This window comes from Piliocolobus tephrosceles, chromosome 2, assembly GCF_002776525.5.
Source record: "Piliocolobus tephrosceles isolate RC106 chromosome 2, ASM277652v3, whole genome shotgun sequence".
Taxonomy (NCBI): Eukaryota; Metazoa; Chordata; class Mammalia; order Primates; family Cercopithecidae; genus Piliocolobus; species Piliocolobus tephrosceles.
The window spans coordinates 173,026,541-173,050,944 of record NC_045435.1 but is presented as its reverse complement, the minus strand read 5'-3'; the positions used below and the strand labels follow the sequence as shown (position 1 = coordinate 173,050,944).

General features: G+C 37.9%; 1 protein-coding gene across 1 annotated transcript; it reads right to left on the bottom strand.

Annotated features, from left to right (window-relative positions):
- Positions 1–4,570: 4,570 nt before the first annotated feature.
- On the bottom strand, positions 4,571–20,932 carry SPTSSB (serine palmitoyltransferase small subunit B). The gene is made up of 2 exons (XM_026455690.1): positions 20,836–20,932; positions 4,571–6,132 (listed from the first exon to the last, which is right to left on the bottom strand). The coding sequence occupies exon 2, from the start codon at positions 6,098–6,100 to the stop codon at positions 5,870–5,872; it is 231 nt and encodes a 76-aa protein (XP_026311475.1). The 5' UTR covers positions 6,101–6,132; positions 20,836–20,932; the 3' UTR covers positions 4,571–5,869.
- Positions 20,933–24,404: the final 3,472 nt, after the last annotated feature.

The following is a 24,404-nucleotide window of genomic DNA, read 5'->3' as shown; positions in this document are numbered from 1 at the left end:
AAAGACCTAAAAATAAAAATGCCATTTGATCCAGCAATCCCATTACTGGGTATGTACCCAAAGGAAAATGAATCATTCTACTAAAAAGACACATGTACTTGTGTATTTATTGCAGCACTATTCACAATGGCAAAGTTATAGAATCAACCTAGATACCCATCAATGGTGGACTGGATAAAGAAGATGTGGTACCTATGCACCATGAAATACTACAAAGCCATAACAAGTAATGAAATTATGTCCTTTGCAGTAACCCGAATGCAGTTGGAGGCCATTATCCTAAATGAATAAATGCAGGAACAGAAAATCAAATACTACATGTTGTCACTTATCTGTAGGAGCTAAACAAGGGGTATACACAGGTATAAAGAGAGAAACAATAGACACAGGAGACTTCAAAAGAAGGGAAGGAGGGAGGAGGGCAAGGGATGAAAAACTACCGTTTGGGTACTATGTTCACTGTTTGGGTGATGGGTTCAATACAAGCACAAACCTTAGCACATTATGCAATATATTCATTATATCCGCATGTCCGTGTAACCAACCTGCACATGTACCCCCTAAATCTTAAAAAACAAACAAACAAACAACAACAACAATAACAAACCCACACCGGTTCTGGAGCCAAGTCTGGGTCCAAATAAGTTTGTTAAAATAAATACATATAACTGCAAGTAATTAAAAACAAAAGGAAGCAAGCTACACTCATCCATCTATGAGGTGCCCTATTGTGATATTATTGTGAAATGCACAGATTTGCATGCTCCGCAGCGGTGCTGATGGTACTGTCTATCTGACTTAACCAAATTATTATGACACGATCTTGTACTCAGGTTGCAAATGAAAGTGCTCTACCAAGCTCATCAGTAGCAGACTGAGTGTTCTTTAGAGCTTCATGCCTGTAAGCATAATTTGTGATATTTTACTGCTTTTAAACGATGCATGATGAAATGATTGAAGACATCATTAAGTGGAACAAAATGCAGCGGGGACCGTGATGCTAACTATTAAGCACTTCAAGCTTCCATGGGAGTGTTGAGTACTTTTACTGAAAAACAGTAAGGAAGCGCTGTTTGTTATGATCAAGACTGTATCTAGAGAAAGAGTAGTGCCTTAATCATATTATAGACATGTTCGACAAGCCTGGCAAGTGGGAGGGTACAGAGGAGTATCCAGCTTGATGATGGATTTTAGTGATTTAATCAGCATTCACTAAAAGCCTGTTAAAGTGGTTCTCAATCTTGGCCAAGTATTAGAATTATCTGGGGAGTTTTTAAAACTACTATGTTGGGCACTCCCTTCTGGGGGTTTCGATTTAGTTTCTCTGGTCAGGGCCAGGCACTGGTAGTTTTTAAAGCTCCCAGACGATTCTAATGTACAACCAGAGCTGAGAACAAATGGTCCAGTACTTGAGGAGAAAACAGTTGCAGATCATTATAGATGCATCAATGAACTTTTAAAAAAATGTCCTCCCTTTTAAAAAAAATGCTCATGTGGGGATTGCTGTGAGAATAAATAGGAGCAGGAGAGAAGGAATAATGGGTAGGAGAATACAAGAGAGGGACAAAGGTCTCTCAAAACCTTCACCAGATGTTTAAAAACTCACCTTAGGTGAGTGACTTCATAAAAATGCTAGTGACAAATCATGTCTGGAATATGACTCAATGCCTCTACTCTAGAGTTGTAAAAGGGCTTGATTTGTTCATCAATCCATTCATTTAGTGAGCTTTTATGAGACTATGTAGTGCAAAAAACCATGTGCTGTGGTTCTCTGTGCTCTTCAGAAGGGACACCTGCATAATTCTTGTTATGGCATGTAGTTGGCCTAATCGAAGAGGTAGAATTTGAACTGAAGTTGAAGAATAAGCGTACCTGAGTATATAGAGACAAACTGCCAGTATGTGTGTACACATTTCTATGGGGCTGTAAAGATCACCTGTTACAGTGTTGTAAGTAGGTGTTTTCATTTTATGTCCACAGGTTTCCAGCCACTGCACTGGGTTAGGAAAGTAATTCTATGGGTTTTGACCAACACCTGAAAGGTACAGAATATGCATATGTGGGTGATGAACTTCTCTTTTTCCTCTTTGAAGCCAGGTACCTTCTCTGGCTCAGGTAAATATAACTCAGGACTGGGAGGAAGGTATTGCATTTGCATGGTAAGGTGCGAGAGATAAGTAGGGCTTCAGGGGGTTACATTTTGACAGTGTAAGGGCCAAGGGAAAATGTCCCTTTTGGCCTCTGAAGATTCACTGAAAAATCAACTGACAAAAGGCAGCTTAATAGGAGAAATGGCAGACAAATTTATTAATGTGCATGGAGAAGAATCATAGAATGATTACCCCAACACCCCAAAGTGGGTATAGATGCTTATATGCCGTCTTGAGGTTCCAGAAAGAATGGGGGACTTGGATCATAGTCTGAAACAGGTTATGGTGGTAAATCATGCCTCTGTCCCATCCACTCTTACACCACATAGTGCCATCATCTTACAGCATAAATGACGTCACATTCCTTCCACATCACCCCCTTGCTTACAGTCCCTCAATTAGAGAAGTTTGAATCCTGCTCTACTGCAGCTGGAAGAACTATGTTCCCTTTGCCCCAAGGGCTTCATTATCCCCCGCCACGTGTCGCTGGCTTTCTAGCACACTAGTGTTTTTTTTTTTTTTTTTTTTTTTTAACTTTATCACAATTCATATTTTGTTTGCTTGAATTTTTTTGTTGTTGTTATCTTGCCTACCAGATAGTATCATTAATAAATCCAGAGATGTTTCTGCTTCTGTCTCATTCATTTTCATTTTCTAGTACGAAGCCCAAAGACTAGCACATGGTAGGATTTTATTCCCCATGTTTTTAAGTAAAAATCTTCAAACACAATGTTAACAGAATTTTACAACGAATACCTGTATACATAGCATCTAGTTTCTATTGTTATATTTTCTTCATCACATATGTTTTTGTTTTTCTATCCTTCTATCTATCCATCAATACATGATTGACTTTTAATAAATTTATTGAATGAATGAATGAGTGTTACTCTTTTGGTCCATAGCCAGGAGCTGTCTATCTTGAGGTTGGCCCAATACAGACACTGAGCTTCTTTGTTTTTGTGTGGTCATAGGGTAGAAGGAGCTACATAATGTCCTCTTGGGTGGGAATTTGCTAAGCTCTGTATCAGCGGATACAAAAATAAGGACAAATCTTACTGGGGATCACCCCAGTAAGAGGATCTAAATATATTTGTGATGGAAGAAGAAAAAAACAGAAAATGCAGACGAGTGACTTTTTTTTCCCACAAACAACCTAATGAAGATTGGTTAGTCCTATCTTGATATTTAAACTGCCTGATATGTTGACATTTTGTGTTTTTTTGTTGCACAAGCAGATAAAAGTAATTGTTGACTTGGCCAATACCAGGGAAAGAACATTTTACAATTTCTCGTTTGGTGAGTGACAAATGCAAGTTCACTGGAACCATGGAACCTTTGGCCTTTCTTGTTTTTAAAGTTCTGTACACATCACTGAAATATCTAAGTAATGGAAGCAAAGGAAAAACACATGAAAAGTATTTCTAATCTAGGCAAACTGTGGTCAAGGTAAAGAATGTCTCTGCCATGTCTAGAAAATAAACTTAGCAGGCAGGGAAAGTAATGCTTACTCTTCTTTCCCACTACACGCTGATAGGTTTTTCCCCCCAATCTATTTTTGATTATGTTTTTTGGACCCTGTGTTATTATTTTGACTGCTCATAAGAAACACCTTCGAAGTGACATCTTGGGGTGGTGTTTTGCAATAATCTTTTATTAAGCTTTGCTGTTTCTATTCATGTTTATTTTAACTCTCTCTTATTTTTAGACGGAGGATTTTTTGAGAAGGTCAATGCCGTATCTTTGTGATTGAATTCCAAGAGTGCTTAGCAGGGGTCCATGTATATAAGGGTGTTGAATCATTATGAACTGGGAATGCATCCAAGTTCATGCTTAACTGAGAATTCTCTTTAAATATTTAGAAGTGAAAGCAATCTTTCAAAATAGGCATGTGGGCCTTGAAAGCATAGAAATGGGTGAACACAGCATCCTAGGTACAGCAAAAAAGTGACAGCTGGAACCTCGGCTTATCATTCCTCCAACCTTGACTGTCTCCTAATGCTCTTCTTTTTATTTGATGGAGTTCTACTTTCAAACATTGGTGACACTCATCCCATCAACTTTCATTTGTTCATTTTGTCCTCCCCCGGGCTTTCGTGTGCAAAATATTTGCAGGGCCTGGTGTGGTCCTGACCTGGATTTGCATCCTTGCTATGCTACTGGTAGCTAATCGACCTTGAATAAGAAATGTAACCTTTTCAAGTTTCAGGTTCTTTACCTGTAAGTAGGAGACCTTTGCACCTACTCGAACATGGAAAATGTGTCCAGCATGGAGAAGTCCCTTGATAAATGTTAGGTTTTTGTTACCATTTTAAGACCAGTTACCACATTGGATTAGTAAAAAATGATAAGCTGGGGAGAAATATGCAATGTACCATCTAGATATTTAGTGCAATATGAAAAAAAAGTAAATCTGGAAATAGATATTTACTTACAAAATTAATTTTATTTTGCAAAACTCAACAAATACATGTTCAGATCCGGTTTCTCTTCAAAACATGTGTTTGTTTTTTTAACAAACATGCAAGTTAATTTGGCATGCCAAACATCTTTCTCTCCAGCTCGCCTTGGAAAAAATGTTTTCATAACACAAACAAAGGTGCAAATATTGTTCAAACCTATTGTTCAAACCCTCTAGAATTACATACATTAATATTTATTGGGAGGAAAGCAAAACTGTAAAACTTAGTCTTTGGCATTCACATTCGCTTCAGCAGTATAATTAAAACCTTATATTTGTTTTAAAGATAAACACTTTGAAGGAAATTTAATAAATCTTGTTTTGGCTCTGCAAAGGAGCCACTATATCAAAGCACTTAACTGGAGCCGTTGAGTTCCTGCTGGTAGAATATTACTTCCAGCCTACTTATTAGCTTTTCTTCTTGTGGCCCAACACATGCTTTTTTCCCCGTCCACTGAATAAAAGCACAAAAAGAAAACAATTTCCTTTCTCTTTTTCCCCCAGCATCATGCAAGGCAAGGCAATACCACAAATCACAATATCTGAATTTACTTTGATTATACTTTAGTTTCCTACACTTAAAATTATTTTGTATTATAATACTTACTTGGTTATCTAAAATCAACATTATTGATTTTAAACGGTTATAAAGCCAGGCTTTAAGAAGCATTTAAAACAATTCATGAACTGTGGATGAAAGGAAATAATTGCCTCCAGCTTACTCTTTTGCATTTGAAGTAAAAGAATTTCCAGTATCATCAGTTTACTAGAAAATAAGACTTAGGGGTTCCATATAATTTATTCACATCTTTTTATACATCATAAACAAAGATAGGATACTTCTGACAGTAGCCTAAAAAGAATTTTTAAAATTTACCCTTCAGTATAGAATAAGTGTCAAGGGAGCACTTTAAGTATGATTCTGGTAGGTCTGTTATGAGCCTATTTTCCAAAAAAATTTTGTAGGAAATTGTTCTGACTTTAAATAAACTAAATTCATAGATTTGTGTTGAGAGAATTTGATTTGTGAGGTAAAGTCATTGTATTATCTATGGTCTGATGCACAACGTAGCATGTGCGAAAGAAACTGAAGAGACATCTATTTCAAACTCCAGGCAGAAAGGCAGAATATAAGAGTGCATAGAGAAGAGAGTGCTTTTCAGGTCAGATAGTGAAGGAAGACACAATAGTTACCTAAATCAATAAGTTGTAAGCAATATATAAATATGCAATGCCATTTCACTGAACGTGAACAAGATCAATTAGAAATGGTACTGTGATATCCACATATTTTTGAGAAAAATTCCCAAGCCAGGCGAATGTGGATTGGAATAAAGACATAGGCAGTGTATACCACCATAGCAATAATGGTTAGTAAGATGGTGTTAAACATAGATCGCTCCCAGGGCTCTAAAACAGCACAGCAGCTAATGATTTGGTATTGATAGTAGAGCCAGGAGAAATATTCCTTCACCCGCCTCAAATCCATGGTTGGGTCCTTCAAGTTGCACTAAGTTTGTCCTGTTAAAGAATGTAACAGATTAGAGGATAAGGAACCAAACAAAGGATGTCTTTAAATTTTCATTATCTCAGCATGTTAAAATCTTTCAAAGATTAGTTAAAGATCAGTGAATACATTATTAATATATGAATATTCTGTAAAATAATACATACTATATTAACTATAAAAATTAATAGTATTGTCACCACTACTAATAATTACTAATAAAATTGGCAGCAATAATACTATTAGTAATGGTAATATCTATCTAAACATGATAATTGTTAGAAATAACTTTAGTGATAACAGTACCTAAAAATTGAGGTTAGCCTCATTTTCCTGAGCCATGTATACAAAGAGAAATAAAAGTTAACTTTTCTATTTCCTACAACATATATTCTAACAGAAGATTTAAAACGTGGTGTGCACAGAATAAATAACATAGCAAGCCCAAGGCTACTACTCTTCAGAAGGGCATACTTGCAAATTTAGTCCTTGACTGGCATCTGAGAATGTGGCGTTTGGAATGTTCTCTCCATTTCCTAACAGATAAGGAAGATTCACTGTGCCTAACCTGTACAAGCAATATAATTTATAGTGAATATCTACTGTATTCTGGTAGTCTGGAATTTTTAATTGCCAAGCAAAGTGTGCCCACATGACCAGCCCCAATATAACCTTTGAATGCTGAATTTCTTTCTAATCGGTCTCCCTAGGCAGAAGCTGTACATACATTACTGCAGTTTTTGCTGGTAGAGAAAGGAACTCTTAGGTGGATAATGCTCCAGAATCTGGAGAAATTCATGTACATGCTTCTGATGCGCTCATGAATAGATACTCTGTGGATAAATATATGTTGACTCCCACAAGTCCTTCTGGTGAATCACTGGACATGTGGGTGGTCTTAGGGATCCCCAAAACAAATGGGAAGCCCTAAGCATACCTTTAGGTGGTCATTTGGTTTTGTAGTACAGAACTTACAAAAACCACGTTAGTGTTTCATTAGTCTTCAGATAGGACCACAGTTATAACCACAAGTAAAACTTCCCTGAAAGAAGTCATTTCTTAGAAAGCTTCCTGGGGGCTGGGCGCAGTGGCTCATGCCTATAATCCTAGCACTTTGGGAGGCTGAGATGGGAAGGTCACTTGAGGCCAAGAGTTTGAGGATAGCCTGGCTACATGGCAAAACCCCATATCTACTAAAAAAATACAAAAATTAGCTGAGTGTAGTGGCATCCGCCTGTAATCCCAGCTACTAGGGAGAGGGGGTTGGGGGTGCTGAGGTGGGAAGATGACTTGAGCCTGGGAGGTGGAGATTGCAGTGAGCTGAGATTGTGTCACTGCACTCCCGCCTGGGAGACAGAGGGAGACTCTGTTTCAAGGAGAGGAAAAAACAACAAAAAAAGGCTTCCTGGGAGATACTGCAGACTTTCATAGGCATAGTGGTGGGTGTCTCTGAAAATACAGGATCATCTTTGTGCCTCTTTTGCTTACTCCTAACGATAAGATGGTGTCGCATCATCAAAGTTCACTTGGTTAACTTTTACTATTCAAAGCACAGTTAGGATTTTTAAAGATAATTTCTATCTTCTGACCTGAAAATGTCTCTTTTTTCTTTTGAGTATAAGCAAGATGCATTTGTTCTATAAGACTGTGGACTCCTTAGGCTATGGGGAAACCCTCATTGATCTTTGTATGCTGGATGCTAGGACAATGCATGGCACAAAGATTGTCATCAGTAAGTATTTGCTGAAGGAATGAGTAGATGAATGAATAACAGGTAACCAACTTAAAAAAATAATTATAGAGCACTCATAGTCTCAACATAAGTAGAATACAGTTAGCTATTACTGATTTTCATACAGCTTGGCTTTCATAAGAAGTGATCCATTTTTCCTAGAAGCCAGAGTAAGAACTAAATAATTTGATTTAAATTACTTCAATAGTTTAAATTATGAAATTTAAGTTGGTAGGTGGACTTCAGTGAGAAGTTAGCTCCAATGTTCTTTCTCCCAGCTCTGGCTTCACAGAAACAGCAAACGTCAATAGGGTTAGGTCTTGGAGGAAATGAATGACAGAAGGAGAGTGCCTTAGTCTGTTTGTGCTGTTATTACAAAATATCCTAGACTGGGAAATTTATAGATAATAGAGATTTATTTCCCAGTTCTGCAGGGTGGAAGTTCAAGATCAAGGGCCCAGCAGTTTTGGTGTCAGGTGAGGACACTGCTCCGTCTCTGCTTCCAAGATGGTGCCTTGAATGCTGTGTACATCACACAGCAGAAGGGATGGAAGGGCAAAAGGCTGACTCTGTGGAAAGCCTTCTTTTCTACGGGCTTTAAGTGCCCTAAAGGAAAAATACCATGTATAAGGGGCTGTGGGAAACCTAAGCACAGCCCTGAGGAAGAGACTTTTGAGATAAGGTCCAAGGGATCATTATGAGTCAAATAGATAGAACAGGCAGTGAAGTGGGGAGAACAGCCAAGACAGAGGGAACAATATGTGCAAAGGTTGGAGGTGGGAAGACATAGGTTGGTTTCGAGGGGCCACTGAGGGAGAAGGGAGCAGGGAGTGTGATGACACTGAAGAGGTGGGAATGGCCAGAGTGAGGGCAGGAGCCATAGGGGCTAGTTGGATAGGTTAACTGTTTGATCTTCAACCTCCGAGTTAGGACAATGCTGTGGTGGGTTTGAGAGGAGGAGGCGTTCAGTTCATGTGATAACGCTGCATTCTGGAGTAGGGTTGAAATGACTTTGGAGCCAAATTATTTCAGAAAATCCGTACCTCTACTCTTCCCTTGGGCATTACTGTTTCAGAATGAACAGTGTACTGAGAACCTGTTTAAGATATTCTTAATACTCTTCACTTTTACAAATGAGATAATACTGCTTATTTAGAAATATTATTAATTTTTGTCTATATGTCATTGATTTTTATTATTTATTTATTTATTTGCTTGTTTGTTTGTTTTTGAGACAGAGTCTCACTCTGTCACTTAGGCTAGAATGTAGTGGCACAATCTTTGCTCACTACAACTTGTACCTCCCAGGTTCAAGAGATTCTCCTCACTCAGCCTCCTGAGTAGTTGGGATTACAGGCACGCGCCACCATGCCTGGCTAATTTTTTTTTTTTTTTTTTGTATTTTTAGTATTGATGGGGTTTCACCTTGTTGGCCAGGCTGGTCTCGAACTCCTGACCTCAGGTGATCTGCCCGCCTCTGCCTCTCAAAGTGCTGGGATTACAAGCATAAGCCACTGCACCTGGCCTTGTTGTGGCTTTTACAACTGCACTAATTGCCGGGCTCGGTGGCTCATGCCTGTAATCCCAAAACTTTGGGAGGCCAAGACAGGTGGATCACCTGAGTTCTGGAGTTTGAGACCAGCCTGGCTTACATGGTGAAACCCTGTCTCTACTAAAAATACAAAAAGTTAGCTGGGCATGGTGGTGGGCACCTGTAATACCAGTTGCTGGGGAGGCTGAGGCAGGAGACTCACTTGAACTTGGGAGGCAAAGGCTGCAGTGAGTCAAGATCTCGCCATTGCACTCCAGCCTGGGCAACAAGCACTCCAGCCGGGGCAAAATTTCTGTCTCAACAAACGAACAAACAAACAAACAAACTGCACTAATTAAGCTAGACCTAGTGGGGCAGGACGATAGTCTCAGGTACTAGAGAGGCTGAGGCCAGGGGGAAGGATCCCTTTGGCCTAGGACTTCAACTCCAGCCTGAGAAACATAGTGAGATCCTGGCAAAAACAAAACAAAACAAAACCAAACACTCTAATTTTTTTTTTTTTAATGCATTGATTAATTTCCTGGCTATTGCGTTCTCTATTAAAATTAGAATTCCTTGCTTGGGCAGCCCTAGCCAACACCTTAATGATGGCCTTGAGAAAGACCCTGAGCCAGAGGCACCAAGCTAATCTGTATCCAGATTCCTGAGCCTAGAAACTTCAAGATAATTAATGTCTATTGCTTTAAACTGCTAAAAACCAATCAATCACTGAATAAAAGAAACAGCAGATAAAAAGCACACCAACCTGTATAAAACCAACAGTGGATACATGGTAAGATCTTGATCACAAATACCCTAAATCTGCAATGACTTTAAATCTGGCTGTTTTAAATATACTTTTGCACTGCTAACCATTTGAGCAGTTAAGATTAAAAAAAAAATTTTTGCCAGTTTCCACAATCTCAGCCCTCTAAGTAGCCAGAACTGACATGTGAAGTATCTCTTGAAAGCACTGATTGTCTCTTTTTCTTTGATTCATTTTCCCCTTATTGATGATAAGCAATTTTAAAGACAGTTTGTGTGTCATTTCTTATCATGAGAAGGTGAGAAGAGCGAGAGTCGGTTATTATTGGTGAACCATCTGCTACAATCTATTGTTAGAATGCACCCTATTTTTAGGTTCTAGATTTGCTTAGGTAATATATTTCTACCTTCTGTGAGTCAACTTTCTTATCTCCTATGGGACTATATACAAGATTAAAAGGAAAAAAAACACTTTAGACAATTTGATGAGGAATGTGGTTAGGAGAATTCGTTCATTCATTGAATGAATACATTTTGAGTACTACTATGTGGCTCCTTCTGAATATTAATGGCTTTGGAAAGACTTTATTCTCAAGGGCATTATAGGCAGGAGATGCTCTTCCAGGAAGCAGCAAACTGGACCATGTAACAAACATGCAGTGATCGAGGGCCCAGGAATGAGCACTAAGTAGGAGGAAAGGACATGGAAAAATGCTAAGAAAGCTAGAAAAAGAGGCTGCATTTGAGGTAATAAGATGGCAGAAATATCATGAAATTAATTATGCAGAGATAACCTAGAACTAGATGACAGCAAACATTTTAGAGTCCTAAATTTTCACAATGAAATGTGATCTTAATCTATCCACTTCCTTAGAGACCTAGTGCTATATCTCAGCAAAGCTAAACCAATAACTTGAAATGCTTACTTTATTCAGGCACACCATGCATCTCCTGTTTTCAGTTATGTGCTTTTGAAAAGATGACTTTCGATATATGGAAAAGAAGGAGAGAGTAGTTTATTCTTTTTTTTTTTTTTTAAGCTTCCTCTAAAAATGTTCTTAGATCTTTCATGAGATTGTGTATTCAAAAGTGGCACTCCTAAGCGGACTGTGATGTGTCTTCAGGCAGGGATACAGTGGCCTGGGTACAGTTTGACTCTGACACGCTGAGACTGTGTGATAATACCTGCTGTAGACTGAATGTTTCTGTGTTGGAAGTCCACTAAAAGTTATTTCATAGCTGGGAATGCAGAGGAAATGATTATTTCTTATTTCTGATTGTTACTACTCTTTTATCAATGGGTGATGATTTTCCTCTCATTAGATTTGTGTGCAGTAGAGGAGATAAAGTTATACCTCCTTTCTCAGATAGAGAGGGAGAAGACTTGAGACTTATGACTCATATTATGCAGGGGCAGGACTTTGTTCTGGCTTGGATGGAGAAGAAAGTGAATAAATGTAACAATTACAGAAAAAAACACATGTGGTAACACGAACACTGCTGTATGAGTCATGGAATGTGAACACTGTTGAGGGGAGCTTGCAGGAAAAGTATTGGCTGGGCTTGCTCAGAGAGCTCTTCGTTGTTGTTTTCTGTTTTGGGGAACAGCACTGGTAGGAAGTCAGGTAACTGCAATGAAAGAGGCGCAGCAGGTGATTTGGTACAGTGGCATTTACCTTGGAAATATTGCAGAAGATGTGATCCGTAGTCCTCCTCTGCCAAAAAAAAAAAAAAAAAAAAAAAAAAAAAAAAAAAAATACCCCAAGTTATTGGATTTTCTCATTAAGGAATTTCTTATTCTAAAGGTAGGTATTCTCCTGGGGAAAATAAAGACTTTGTACATTTTGGTTTAAATTTACTTCTAGAATATCAGAATAAGAGACTAAATAGTCAGAAGGGCCTAAAGTTGATTTTTGGGTTAACTCCTTCTCAACTCTCTTTGGAACTCTACATCAATCACTCAGCTTCATTTTTTTTTTTTTTTTTTTTTTTGTGCTTCATATTTGGAACCTGAAAATCTGAGAAGTGATAAAAGTGTCCTGCCAGTTGCAGAGCGAGAGATGCTGTATCTAAAAAGAGACTCTTTCTGTACTCACAGTAGCTTTCTTTGGAAACAGCTTAATATGACTTACTCAAGCATAAGCCCTCCTTTAACTAAGTAATTCATTTATTTAAAAAATTAGGAATACAGCGATTTCCTTCCAAAGAACACAGTATGGAAATGGGGATAAAAATGAGTAACTTTACACTAGAGAAAACTGATAAGCCCTGCTTCAGCCAGATGATCAAGGCCAACATTGATCATTATTAATCATGTTGATAATAGGTCTTCATGATATGAAGTCAAAATGACACTTTACCTCTGTAGTCTTTTTCGTAGTAACCCATAGCTCCAGCCTAATCTGATGCCTAAAGCCTAATGTCTGATACCTAAAGAAAGGTATCAGACAAATTCCAGTAGAGGGGCATTCTACAAGATACCCGACCAGTACAAAACCCCCAAGGTCATCAAAAACAAGCAAAATGTGAAAAATTGTTATAGCTGAAGGAAGCTAAAGGAGGCATTATGACTAATTATAATGTGATATCCCAGATAGAATCCTGAAACAGAAAAGGGACATTAAGTAATAAGTAAAGTAAGAACTTTAGTTAATAGTAATGTATCAATATTGGTTCATTAATTATAATGAATATGTTATACTAATGTAAGATTTTAAAGGGGACACTGGATGCAGGGTATATGGGAACTCCCTGTATTGTCTTATTGATTTTGCTGTAAATCTACAACTGTCCTAAACAATGAAGTCTATCCAAAAGAGAAAAGATTAATTAGGAAAACCTTCAAAGATTCAGATTTATCCCTATTCTAAACTCCAGTGAACTTTGCTGATGCTTTATTTCCTATCTGGAAAACTTTTCCCACTATGTACATAGATGAGTAATATCCTTGTATAAGAGACTGGCTTTTAAAATTTGTTAAACACAATAGAGAGGAAAACTACATCTTACATTGTGATCCATGGTGTACACACACACACACACACACACACACACACACACACACAGAGAGAGAGAGAGAGAGAGAGACAGAGAGACAGAGAGAGAGAGTCATATAACTGAAATGAACATCTCTCAAAAGAATACTTTGCAGGGCATGCTGATATTTTTTATTCTATTCTGTTCCATTATATTTATTCTTATCTATTCTAGTTAATTCTACCTTATTTTGTTATTCTCTTCTTTCATTAAAGACATCCTGATAGTGATTTACTACATTGATTTCTTAATCTGCTAATTGCAACCTGCAGTTGGAAAAATCCTACTTTAAGGCTTAAGTGTTAGCTTCTCTAAGATGTCCTTATACTGTCCAATATAGCAGCCACTAGTCACATATGACAATTTAAATGTCTAGTGTTTAATAGCCACATGTGGCTAGTGACTAGCATATTGGAGAGCAGAGATATAGAATATTTTCAACATTGCAGAATATTTTGTTGGATAGTGCTGTGGACTCTCCATCTGTTGCTTGCACTAATGAAATAGCCTAACTACTTGTCTCTTTTTTACCTTACAATCTTCTAAACTACTGCTAGAATTAACTGTCCAAACTTAACAGATTCATTTCTCTTCTTGAAAGCCCTCAATGGCTCTCCATTTCCTATGAAATAAAACCTTCGTTTAAGGCCTTTCACAGTTTCATTTCTTCACCTCTCCAGTTAAATCTCTCAACTCTCCTGCTAAATGCCGTTCATTCTAAAGCTTCTATGTTTTCATTCATGCTCTTTTCTTGAAGTTTTCTTGTGCCCCTTCTCTGCTAGATAAACTATTTTAAGCTATTACTTAAAGAAGCTATTTTAAGGCATATCTTCTATGTCCTTTCTTCTTTGAAACATTCTCAGAAGACCCCTCTCTTGCAAAGGAAAATATTATTACTCTCTTTTATGTGTTACCATTGTAGCAACATTTTTAGTTACACACAGTCTGTTTCCCCACAAGACTATGAGGCCTTTGGGTACTGGGAATGTACGGCATTCATCTTTTTATCCCCAGTGCCTGGTTGGTGAGCTGGCCTGTTGGCTGACTGAGTGATTCAGTTGTAAGTTGGTTGAGGGCAGGAAGCCCACTCAAACTTACTTAATATTTCCACAGCACAATGTGGGGATCATAAAAGGTGCTTCTGAATTTTCATTGTCTGCTTTCAGGCAGTGAGTTTTAGACAGATTGTTTTGTGATAATTCACTACAATCTGTTTTTATTTTTTTATTTTTTGAAGCATGGAAGGGTTCTGGTGCTAAATTTTTAAAAAATATATAACAAATGCTTTTTAACTTTCTCATACTGCTAAAAGTTAATGGACTTTGCAGGGGAATAAGAAAGACTTATGAATTAGTTTTAAATCTTATTAAATAGCTCTTAGAAGTGCTTACTCTAGGTGAGTAATAATTTAAGATTGGTAGGTAGAAAAGTGGTTCTAATGGGAAAAATTCCAGGATGGGAACACCTGGACACTTGAAGACTTGAATTCTATTGCAGTTCTTTTCCTCTCTTTCTATTTATTTATTTTATTTGTGTCTTTGGGTAAATTCCAAAATCTTCTTGTGTCACTGTTTCTCCATGTGTAAAACTGGGATAATTGATAATTGTCTCTAAGCCTGTTTGAGTGATGTAGTAAGGAGAGTTGGAATGGGTTTTAGCTCTTTAGATGTAATAGTAATACTCACAGCAACTGCAGTATCTTGTCATTACTTGTGGATTGGTAAAAGTTTAAACCACTTGCAAGTTTTCATGAAATTATAGACTCAAAGAGTCTTTGTGGAATATAACACTTACTTCAACAATGGAGTGATTTGTATATTTGATGGGGAAAAAACTACCCCTTATTTATGTTTGCTAATTGAATTGTCTAGTACCTTAAAATAAATAAATAAATACACACGTGTATGTAGCCATGATTGCAAGCCACTGCTTGAAAGGTAATGGGACCTCTAAACAAATGGTCCAATTTGTTTTGGGCAGGGCCACCGCATACTATTGTGTGGGCTGTGCACTGCACAACCAATGTGATGGTTCTTGTCTCAGGGGCCTAATCACAAACTGCATCTTCATGTGAGCACAATTAGATTCACAGAGACACAAAGACATGCAATTTCTTATTGTATCAGAGACATGAATGTGGTTTAAGTTCATCTGATTAATGCCAAAACCCCATATTGCTTCTGTGTAAGAATTAGACATAACCACAGTTTATTGGCTGCTCAGTTTCCAGATATCTTGCTCTACATTCTCTGTAGGTGACCCCAATGTTTTCTGTGCCCCACTGTAAATTCGATCCTTGTTTAAACTTTTAGGGGAGAATTTCCTTTTCATCTTAGAATACTCCCCAGCCTTCCTTTGGCAACCAATTCCTTATGTTGACAGTAGAGTGCATACCAGAAGTCAGACTAGAGGTGAGGATTTGGAGTCCAAGTTTTTAGAGAAAGCTGAAAAAAAAAAACTTAAAAGTTTATGACGAATCAGAGCTAGGGAAGAAAACTGAACAACTATAGGGCAATTAAGGAAATTTCTCTACACATTCATTAGTTGGATAATTTTATAGACCCTTTAGAGAGTAAGAAACAAACAATTGTAAGTCAAAGCACATTATTGGTTTAGGCAGCAAAGTTACTCTAATTAAATTTTATAATCTTATACTTGGAAGTTTACTGAAATCATATACTAGAAGGAAAAAGTCTCACTAACAGTTTAGTCAAGTTGTTGTTGATACAGTGTTTTGTGTTATATACAAGAACAGAGTGTTTTGTGGCTACCTGTACTCACCTTATTTTATTTATGTATTTATTTATTGAGACAAGGTCTCGCTCTGTCACTTAGGCTGGAGTGCAGTGGCATGATCACAGTCATCGCAACCTTGAGCTCCGGGGCTCAAGATATCCTCCTGCCTCAGCCTCCCAAGTAGCTAGGACTATCGGCGCATGCCATCACGCCTGGCTAATCCTTAAAAAACAGTTTTGTAGAGGCCAGTTTGTACTTTGTTGCCCAAGCTGGTCTCGGACTCCTGGCTTCAAGCAATCCTTCCACCTTGACTTCCCATAGTGATGAGGTTACAGGTGTGAGCCACCAAGCCTGGCCTGAACCAATTTTATTGCCTTCCATTTGTATTAACACTAACAAAAGCAAAACAACAACAACAACAACAACAACAAAAAACATGTATTTCTAGTCTAACTATCAGTTAAAGTCATTGTGCAACATGGCATGTGTTGAGTAACTGCAATTTCAAGGCAGTCCTTTTTTTTTGGTCATCTTCTAATAGATTACAGAGGAATTTATGAATGAAAAACTTCTGGCTGGGAAAGAAAATTTGGAATTTGACTTTAACAAAAATTTTCATGATAATATAGAAAATACTAAATTCAGATTAGATTAATCTCAATATTGTGTGGCTATCAAAAAGAAGATACATATTTAGAAAATAAAAAGAGTGCCACATACATTGATGCTGAGTAGATATTAGGAGTAGGAAGAGAAATTTGTAACAAGGGAATGGTCTATCTTGTCTTGCTCCTGATGTCCTTTCACTTCCTAACATAGAAACAGGACAAGGATCCCTGTTTATTTCTGGCAATACTGGAAGGGAGAGTATGGCTTCTAGGTCAAGGTTTAGCTACAATGTCATTTCTTAGGATGAGCTTCTTTATAACTATGTTATTCAAGAAGAAAATAAACTGTTGTTATCTAAAGAAGGAAAAGGGAAAATATATAGCTTCTGAATGGCTTTTTCCTTTTGTCAAGGGCTGCCAGCTTGTTTTTAGAAGCAAAAATTGAACAAACTGCAACATTAACAATGGCATTAAAGCCACTAAAAGTTGTTTCTAAGTCATTAAAGGTGTATCCACATTCATAGAAGCATAATTCACAATAGTCAAATAATTGTGACGCCCCAATTGGGGTTCCCTTCTTGGTTGTCAAAGTAGAAGGGGAAAACTCGGAAGAGCCAAAACCCCAAGAACCTTCTTGAGAAGAGAGCTGACATATTTAGGTATACTCTTGGCATCGGTGAAATTCTAATAGCTTAATCTTCTACAGTACTTGTGGGAATTGTGAATTCTATGATATGCTTAACTGCCTTAGGAAAGGCTTGATTTTTTTTTTCTAAGGCCTTTGTTTTTCTTAAGTGCTAGAAGCCTGACCATGAACAATTAAGCCTTTTTCTCTTCCCTACCTACTGTTATTACATTTTATGAATCTTCAGCAACTGAAGACCTTTATCCAGTGAATAATTTGAGGGCGAAAAGGGTGAGTTACTACAATATTGATCTGTCAGGAGCACGTTGTTCTCAGAGTTCTGCTGAAGCAAATCTGGTTGTATAAGGAGCAGGTCAGCCAAGACCTTTCCAATAGTGTTTTCTAGTACTAATTGTCCGTTTCCTTTGCACTGTTTTGGGTAACATTGAATAGACATGTTTATACAACTTTTTATAAAATGTATTTATTTGTCTCTCCCACTTCTGCTTATTCTTTATTTCTTATTACATTGTCTGGAAAGCTGTGGCAATGAGGTCAGTGTTTTTCTTATTTTGGTGAATGACAACATTGAACTTTCATAGATGTGATTTTGTGACAGTAGTAATCTAGCTTGTTGCCCTTTCATTGTCCTCAGTTGATCTGCTTCTGTATCTCAGTTATTAGTGCTTTTACAGAAAAGAGTGGATGCTGGGCACGGTAATCCCCACACTTTGAGGGGCTGAGGTGGGAGGATTGCTTGAGCCAAGGATGTTGAGGCTGCAGTGAGCTGTTGTCATGCCACTGCACTTCAGCCTGGACAAAAGGGTAAGACTCTGTCTCAAAAAGAAAAGAAAAACAAAAAAAAGGAAAAGAAAAGAGTGGAGAACTAGGCGGATCAGGCCATAGAGACAGGCATAGCATTGATACGGTGCTCTCTCTGCCAATCCCTGAATCAAGGGACATTTCCCTGCTTGGTTAGTTATACTGATGTATTCCAGGTCAGATAGTTTTAGAGACAGAGATAGGGGAGGTAGAAGGGAAAGTAGGAGTTTATAGTCAAATTCATGAGTATTCAGTGAAAACATGTTGCTTTAGGCACCTAAATTACTTAGATTTTATAATCTTATACTTAGAAGTGAGTTACTGTGATGATATACTAAAAGAAAAAACTCTCACTGATAATTTAGCCAAGTGGATTCTGATTCTCCTGAGAACAGTGTGGGGATATTACTGTTGGCTTCATCCTCCTTCACCTGCTCCCAGCCATATGGCTACCTACATGCTTCCAGTGCAAAGCAGAGGAGTGGTGAGACAAAATGATTTACTCCCTCTGAATAAAGCTGCCTTGTTGTCAGGATGAATGCCAGAGGGAATCTTCCAAAACATAAAAATACTTATATTGGGATATTGTAGTAAGTCGGATGTTAGCTGCCCAAAAGCTATGTCCATGTCTTGGAAGCAGTGAATATGACCTTTTTGGAAGAAGTCTTTGTAGCTCAATAAAGTTAAGGATCTTGAAAAAAGAGTATCCTGTATTACCCAGATGAGCCTTAAATCTAAGGACAAGTGTTTTTAAAAGAGAGACACAGAGAAGGCCCTGAGAAGACAGAGGCTAGATCAGAGTTATGTAGCCACAAGCCAAAAAAAATATGCCCAAAGCCACCAGAGCTGGAAGAGGTGAGGAAGAATTCTCCCTAGAGCCCTTGGAGGGAGCACAGCCCTGCCAGCACTTTGATTGCAGACTTCTAGCCTTTGGGACAATCAGAGAGCAAACTTCTGTTGTTTTAAGCTGCTAAATCTGTGGTGATTTGTTACAAGAGCCCTAGGAAGCAAACACAGATATCTTCCTTAGAAAAGGTAGAATCTTATAATGTGAACTGTTTGCAGGGAACAGAAACTTTTCTTTTTTTTGGAGATTGAGCTTCCCTATGTTGTCCAGGCTGGTCTGAAACTCCTGGAGTCAAGTGATCCTCCTGATTTCAACTTCCCAAATAGGTGGGAATATAGGCTTGCACCACTGCCCCCTGACCCCTGGCAGAAACAGCAGTTTTCAGTACTAGTGTGGTAGGCAATGGCTAGATGCCTAACTTAAATTATCCCTGTTTTGAAGATGAAGAAACTCGGGCTCGATGTCTCATGAGGCCATGTGGAGAGCTGGCTGGGAATCCTGCTGATAGGTGGTATAGTGAAGTGGTTACAAGCTTGGGCTCTGATCCTGTCTAGGTTTGAATCCCAACTCTGTTCTTACTAATTTTGTGACCCTGGCCAAGTTACTCAATCACTCTGACCCTCAGTTTCTCTAACTGGAGAACAGGAATAAGATAACTTCATTCAGGCAAATGCTGGGATGATTAAAAAGTATAAAATATTTAGAATAACACATAGGAAGAGCTAAGTGAATGTTAGCTATTATGATTACTACCACACTATGCTAATATGCTGTTGCTAGATTATGACTACCAGGCAAAGAATGAAACAGAACGGGATCATTTTTAAGGCAGGGCATGTGATTTATATTGGTTACTAATTCAAAGCCAATTTGAGAGAGGTTATTCTTCAGAATGTTTATTCAATTTTGATGTGGCTGTCATAAAGGAGACAAACAGGTTTCAGCAACCTCAATGGCACCTGTTCTTTGCTGAATACCTTACAGTGTTTTACAAATGCCAGGCATCCTACAAGTATTTTTGAATTAGAAAAATCAAGGCTTGTTATTAATAATGTTAAGGTAATATTGAGCTCTCAAAAATATTTTTAAATGAAGAAACTATTGCCAACCATTTCAGAGTTACAAATCTCCTAAAACACTGTAGCAAAAGGGGAAGGATTAGGAAACAATCATTCATAAGATAAATCTATTTCTTTTTGTCCACGTTCCCTACCATTGGCTGATAGGTCACTTTTACTATAGGTCACTCACTATAGATTGAATAAAAGTGGACAGGCAGCTAGTAGTATCTAGGTGTTTTTTGTAATTCTACTTCCTTTTCTTTCTTTATTAAAAATAAAGGAAGCAGAAAGAAAATTAATGTTCTATTAAAAACATTTATATCTTCATTTTAATTGTTAATATTTTTTGAGAATAATGTTTTCATTTTACCATATTTTTCTCTGAATTTGTCTGATCTGGTTAATTAAATGCTTATTAGAACATATATTCCTCTCTTGTACCAAAGGTCTTCAAGGATAAGATGCTGCTCCATTTAAATAAAAGATGAAGGATGTCGAAACACAAGCAGCCCCTTCATCGAAACACAAGCAGCCTTTAACCACTAGACCCATAAATAAGACAGTAACTGGTGCAATGCAATTCTAACACTGGCACTGGTGCTGGGATTGGCCTTTTCTAGACAGGAGTTCTTAACCTGGAGGTCAAGGACTTGTAGGGAGGGTCCTATGGACCCCTTGCAATGTATGCAAATTTTGTATAAACATTTTTCTGCACACGTTTCAAAGGAGCTTGGAATATCCGTAAGCTGAGACCACCAAATCACTAAAGCTAATTGTCCCATTTTATTCCTTTGTATCATCTCAAATGGCAATATAGTATCTAGTGTATAATAAATGATTGCTGGCTGCTTAGGAGAGAACTGGAAGCTTCATTGTGTTAATGACACTATCTCACAGTGAAAAGGGGCAGACTTCTCAAAGGAAGCCTCCATGATATAATCAGAATTTACTTGCTTAAAAAAGTCCAGGTCTGGGTCTTCAGCCTTGCTCCTTCACGAAATGATCCGGTGTGGTTTACTTCTCCTCTCTGGGTAGATGTTTCCTCATCTGCAAAATAAAGATTTTAATTAAATAAACCAAAAGATGTCTTCAAATTTTAAAACCATTCTGTCCCATCATTAAACCACCTAGATGGATAATCTCTCACAAGTCTAGAATGTGTTATAAAAACAAACTTCCCCAACCTAGCAAAGCAGGCCAACATTCAAATTTAGGAAATACAGAGAATGCCACAAAGATACTCCTCGAGAAGAGCAACTCCAAGACACATAATTGTCAGATTCACCAAAGTTGAAATGAAGGAAAAAGTGTTAAGGGCAGCCAGAGAGAAAGGTTGGGTTACACACAAAGGGAAGCCCATCAGACTGACAGCAGATCTCTCAGCAGAAACTCTACAAGCCAGAAGTGAGTGGGAGCCAATATTCAACATTCTTAAAGCAAAGAATTTTCCACCCAGAATTTCATATCCAGCCAAACTAAGCTTCATAAGTGAAGGAGAAATGAAATCCTTTACAGACAAACAGATACTGAGAGATTTTATCACCACCAGGCCTGCCCTACAAGAGCTCCTGAAGGAAGCACTAAACATGGAAAGGAACAACCAGCACGAGCCACTCAAAAACATGCCAAATTGTAAAGACCACTGATGATAGGAAGAAATGGCATCAACTAACAAGTAAAATAACAGGATCAAATTCACACATAACAATATTAATCTTAAATGTAAATGGGCTAAATTCTCCAATTAAAAGACACAGACTGGCAAACTGGATAAAGAGTCAAGACCCATCAGTGTGCTGTATTCAGGAGACTCATCTCATGTGCAGAGACAAACACAGGCTTCAAATAAAGGGATGGAGGAAGATCTACCAAGCAAATGGAAAACAAAAAAAGGCAGGGGTTGCCATTCTAGTCTCGGATAAAAGAAACTTTAAACGAACAAAGATCAAAAGAGACAAAGAAGGCATAATAGTAAAGGGATTAATTCAACAAGAAGAGCTAACTATCCTAAATATATGTGCACCGAACACAGGAGCACCCAGATTCATGAAGCAAGTCCTCAGAGACCTACAAAGAAACTTAGACTCCCATACAATAATAATGGAAGAGTTTCACACCCCACTGTCAACATTAGACAGATCAACAAGACAGAAAGTTAAAAATGATATCCAGGAATTGAACTCAGCTCTGCAGCAAGCAGACCTAATAGACATTTACAGAACTCTCCACCCCAAATCAACAGAATATACATTCTTCTCAGTACCACACCACACTTATTCCAAAATTGACCACATAATTGGAAATAAAGCACTCCTCAGCAAATGTAAAAGAACAGAAATTATTACAAACTATCTCACAGACCACAGTGCAAACAAACTAGAACTCAGGACAAAGAAACTCAATCAAAACCGCTCAACTACATGGAAACTGAACAACCTGCTCCTGAATGACTACTGGCTACATAACGAAATGAAGGCACAAACAAAGATGTTCTTTGAAACCAATGAGAACAAAGACACAACATACCTGAATCTCTGGGACACATTTAAGGCAAAAGGAAAATTTATAACACTAAATGCCCATAAGAGAAAGCAGGAAAGATCTAAAATTGACACCCTAACATCACAACTGAAAGAACTAGAGAAACAAGAGTAAACAAATTCAAAAGCTAGCAGAAGGCAAGAAATGACTAAGATCAGAGCAGAACTGAAGGAGGTAGAGACACGAAAAATCCTTCAAAAAGTCAATGAATCCAGGAGCTGGTTTTTTGAAGAGATCAACAAAATTGACATACCACTAGCAAGACTAATAAAGAAGAAAAGAGAGAAAATCAAATAGATGCAATAAAAAATGATAAAGGGGATATCACCACCAATCCCACAGAAATACAAACTACCATCAGAGAATACTATAAACGCCTCTATGCAAATAAACTAGAAAATCTGGAAGAAATGGATAAATTCCTGGACACATACACACTCCCAAGACTAAACCTGGAAGAAGTTGATTCCCTGAATAGACCAATAACAGGCTCTCAGATTGAGACAATAATAGCCTATCAACCAAGAAAAGTGCAGAACCAGACGGATTCATAGCCGAATTCTACCAGATGTACAAGGAGGAGCTGGTACCATTCCTTCTGAAACTATTCCAATCAATAGAAAAAGAGGGAACCCTCCCTAACTCATTTTATGAGGCCAACATCATCCTGATACCAAAGCCTGATAGAGATACAATAAAAAAAAGAGAATTTTAGACCAATATCCCTGATGAACATCGATGCAAAAATCCTCAATAAAATACTGGCAAACCGGATTCAGCAGCACATCAAAAAGCTTATGCACTATGATCAAGTGGGCTTCTTCCCTGGGATACAAGACTGGTTGAACATATGCAAATCAATAAAGGTAAGCCAGCATATGAACAGAGCCAAAGACAAAAACCACATGATTATCTCAATAGATGCAGGAAAGGCCTTTGACAAAATTCAACAGCCCTTCACGCTAAAAACTCTCAATAAACTAGGTATTGATGGGACGTATCTCAAAATAATAAGAGCTATTTATGACAAACCCACAGCCAACATCATACTGAATGGGCAAAAACTGGAAGCATTCCCTTTGAAAACTGGCATAAGACAGGGATGCCCTCTCTCGCCACTCCCATTCAAGATAGTGCTGGAAGTTCTGGTCAGGCAATCAGGCAGGAGAAAGAAATAAAGGGTATTCAGTTAGGAAAAGAGGAAGTCAAATTTTCCCTGCTTGCAGATGACATGATTGTATTTTTAGAAAACCCCATTGTCTCAGTCCAAAATCTCCTTAAGCTGATAAGCAACTTCAGCAAAGTCTCAGGATACAAAATCAATGTGCAAAAATCACAAACATTCTTATACACCAATAACAGACAAAAAGAGAGCCAAATCATGAGTGAACTCCCATTCACAATTGCTTCAAAGAGAATAAAATACCTAGGAATCCAACTTTCAAGGGATGTGAAGGACCTCTTCAAGGAAAACTACAAACCACTGCTCAACAAAATAAAAGAGGACACAAACAAATGGAAGAACATTCCATGCTTATGGATAGGAAGAATAAATATCATGAAAAAATGGCCATACTGCCCAAGGTAACTTATAGATTCAATGCCATCCCCATCAAGCTACAAAGGACCTTCTTCACAGAATTGAGAAAAAACAACTTTAAAGTTCATATGGAACCAAAAAAGAGCCTGCATTGCCAAGACAATCCTAAGCCAAAAGAACAAAGCTGGAGGCATCATGCTACCTGACTTCAAACTATACTACTAGGCTACAGTAACCAAAACAGCATGGTACTGGTACCAAAACAGAGATATAGACCAGTGGAAGAGAACAGAGCCCTCAGAAATAATACAACACATCTACAACCATCTGATCTTTGACAAATCTGACAAAAACAGGAAATGGGGAAAGGATTCCCTATTTAATAAAAGGTGCTGGGAAAACTGACTAGCCATAGGTAAAAAGTTGAAACTGGGTCCCTTCC

Excerpts from the sequence above, each read along its gene's own strand:
- SPTSSB (XM_026455690.1), bottom strand. The coding sequence starts at position 6,100 with ATGGATTTGAGGCGGGTGAAGGAATATTTCTCCTGGCTCTACTATCAA.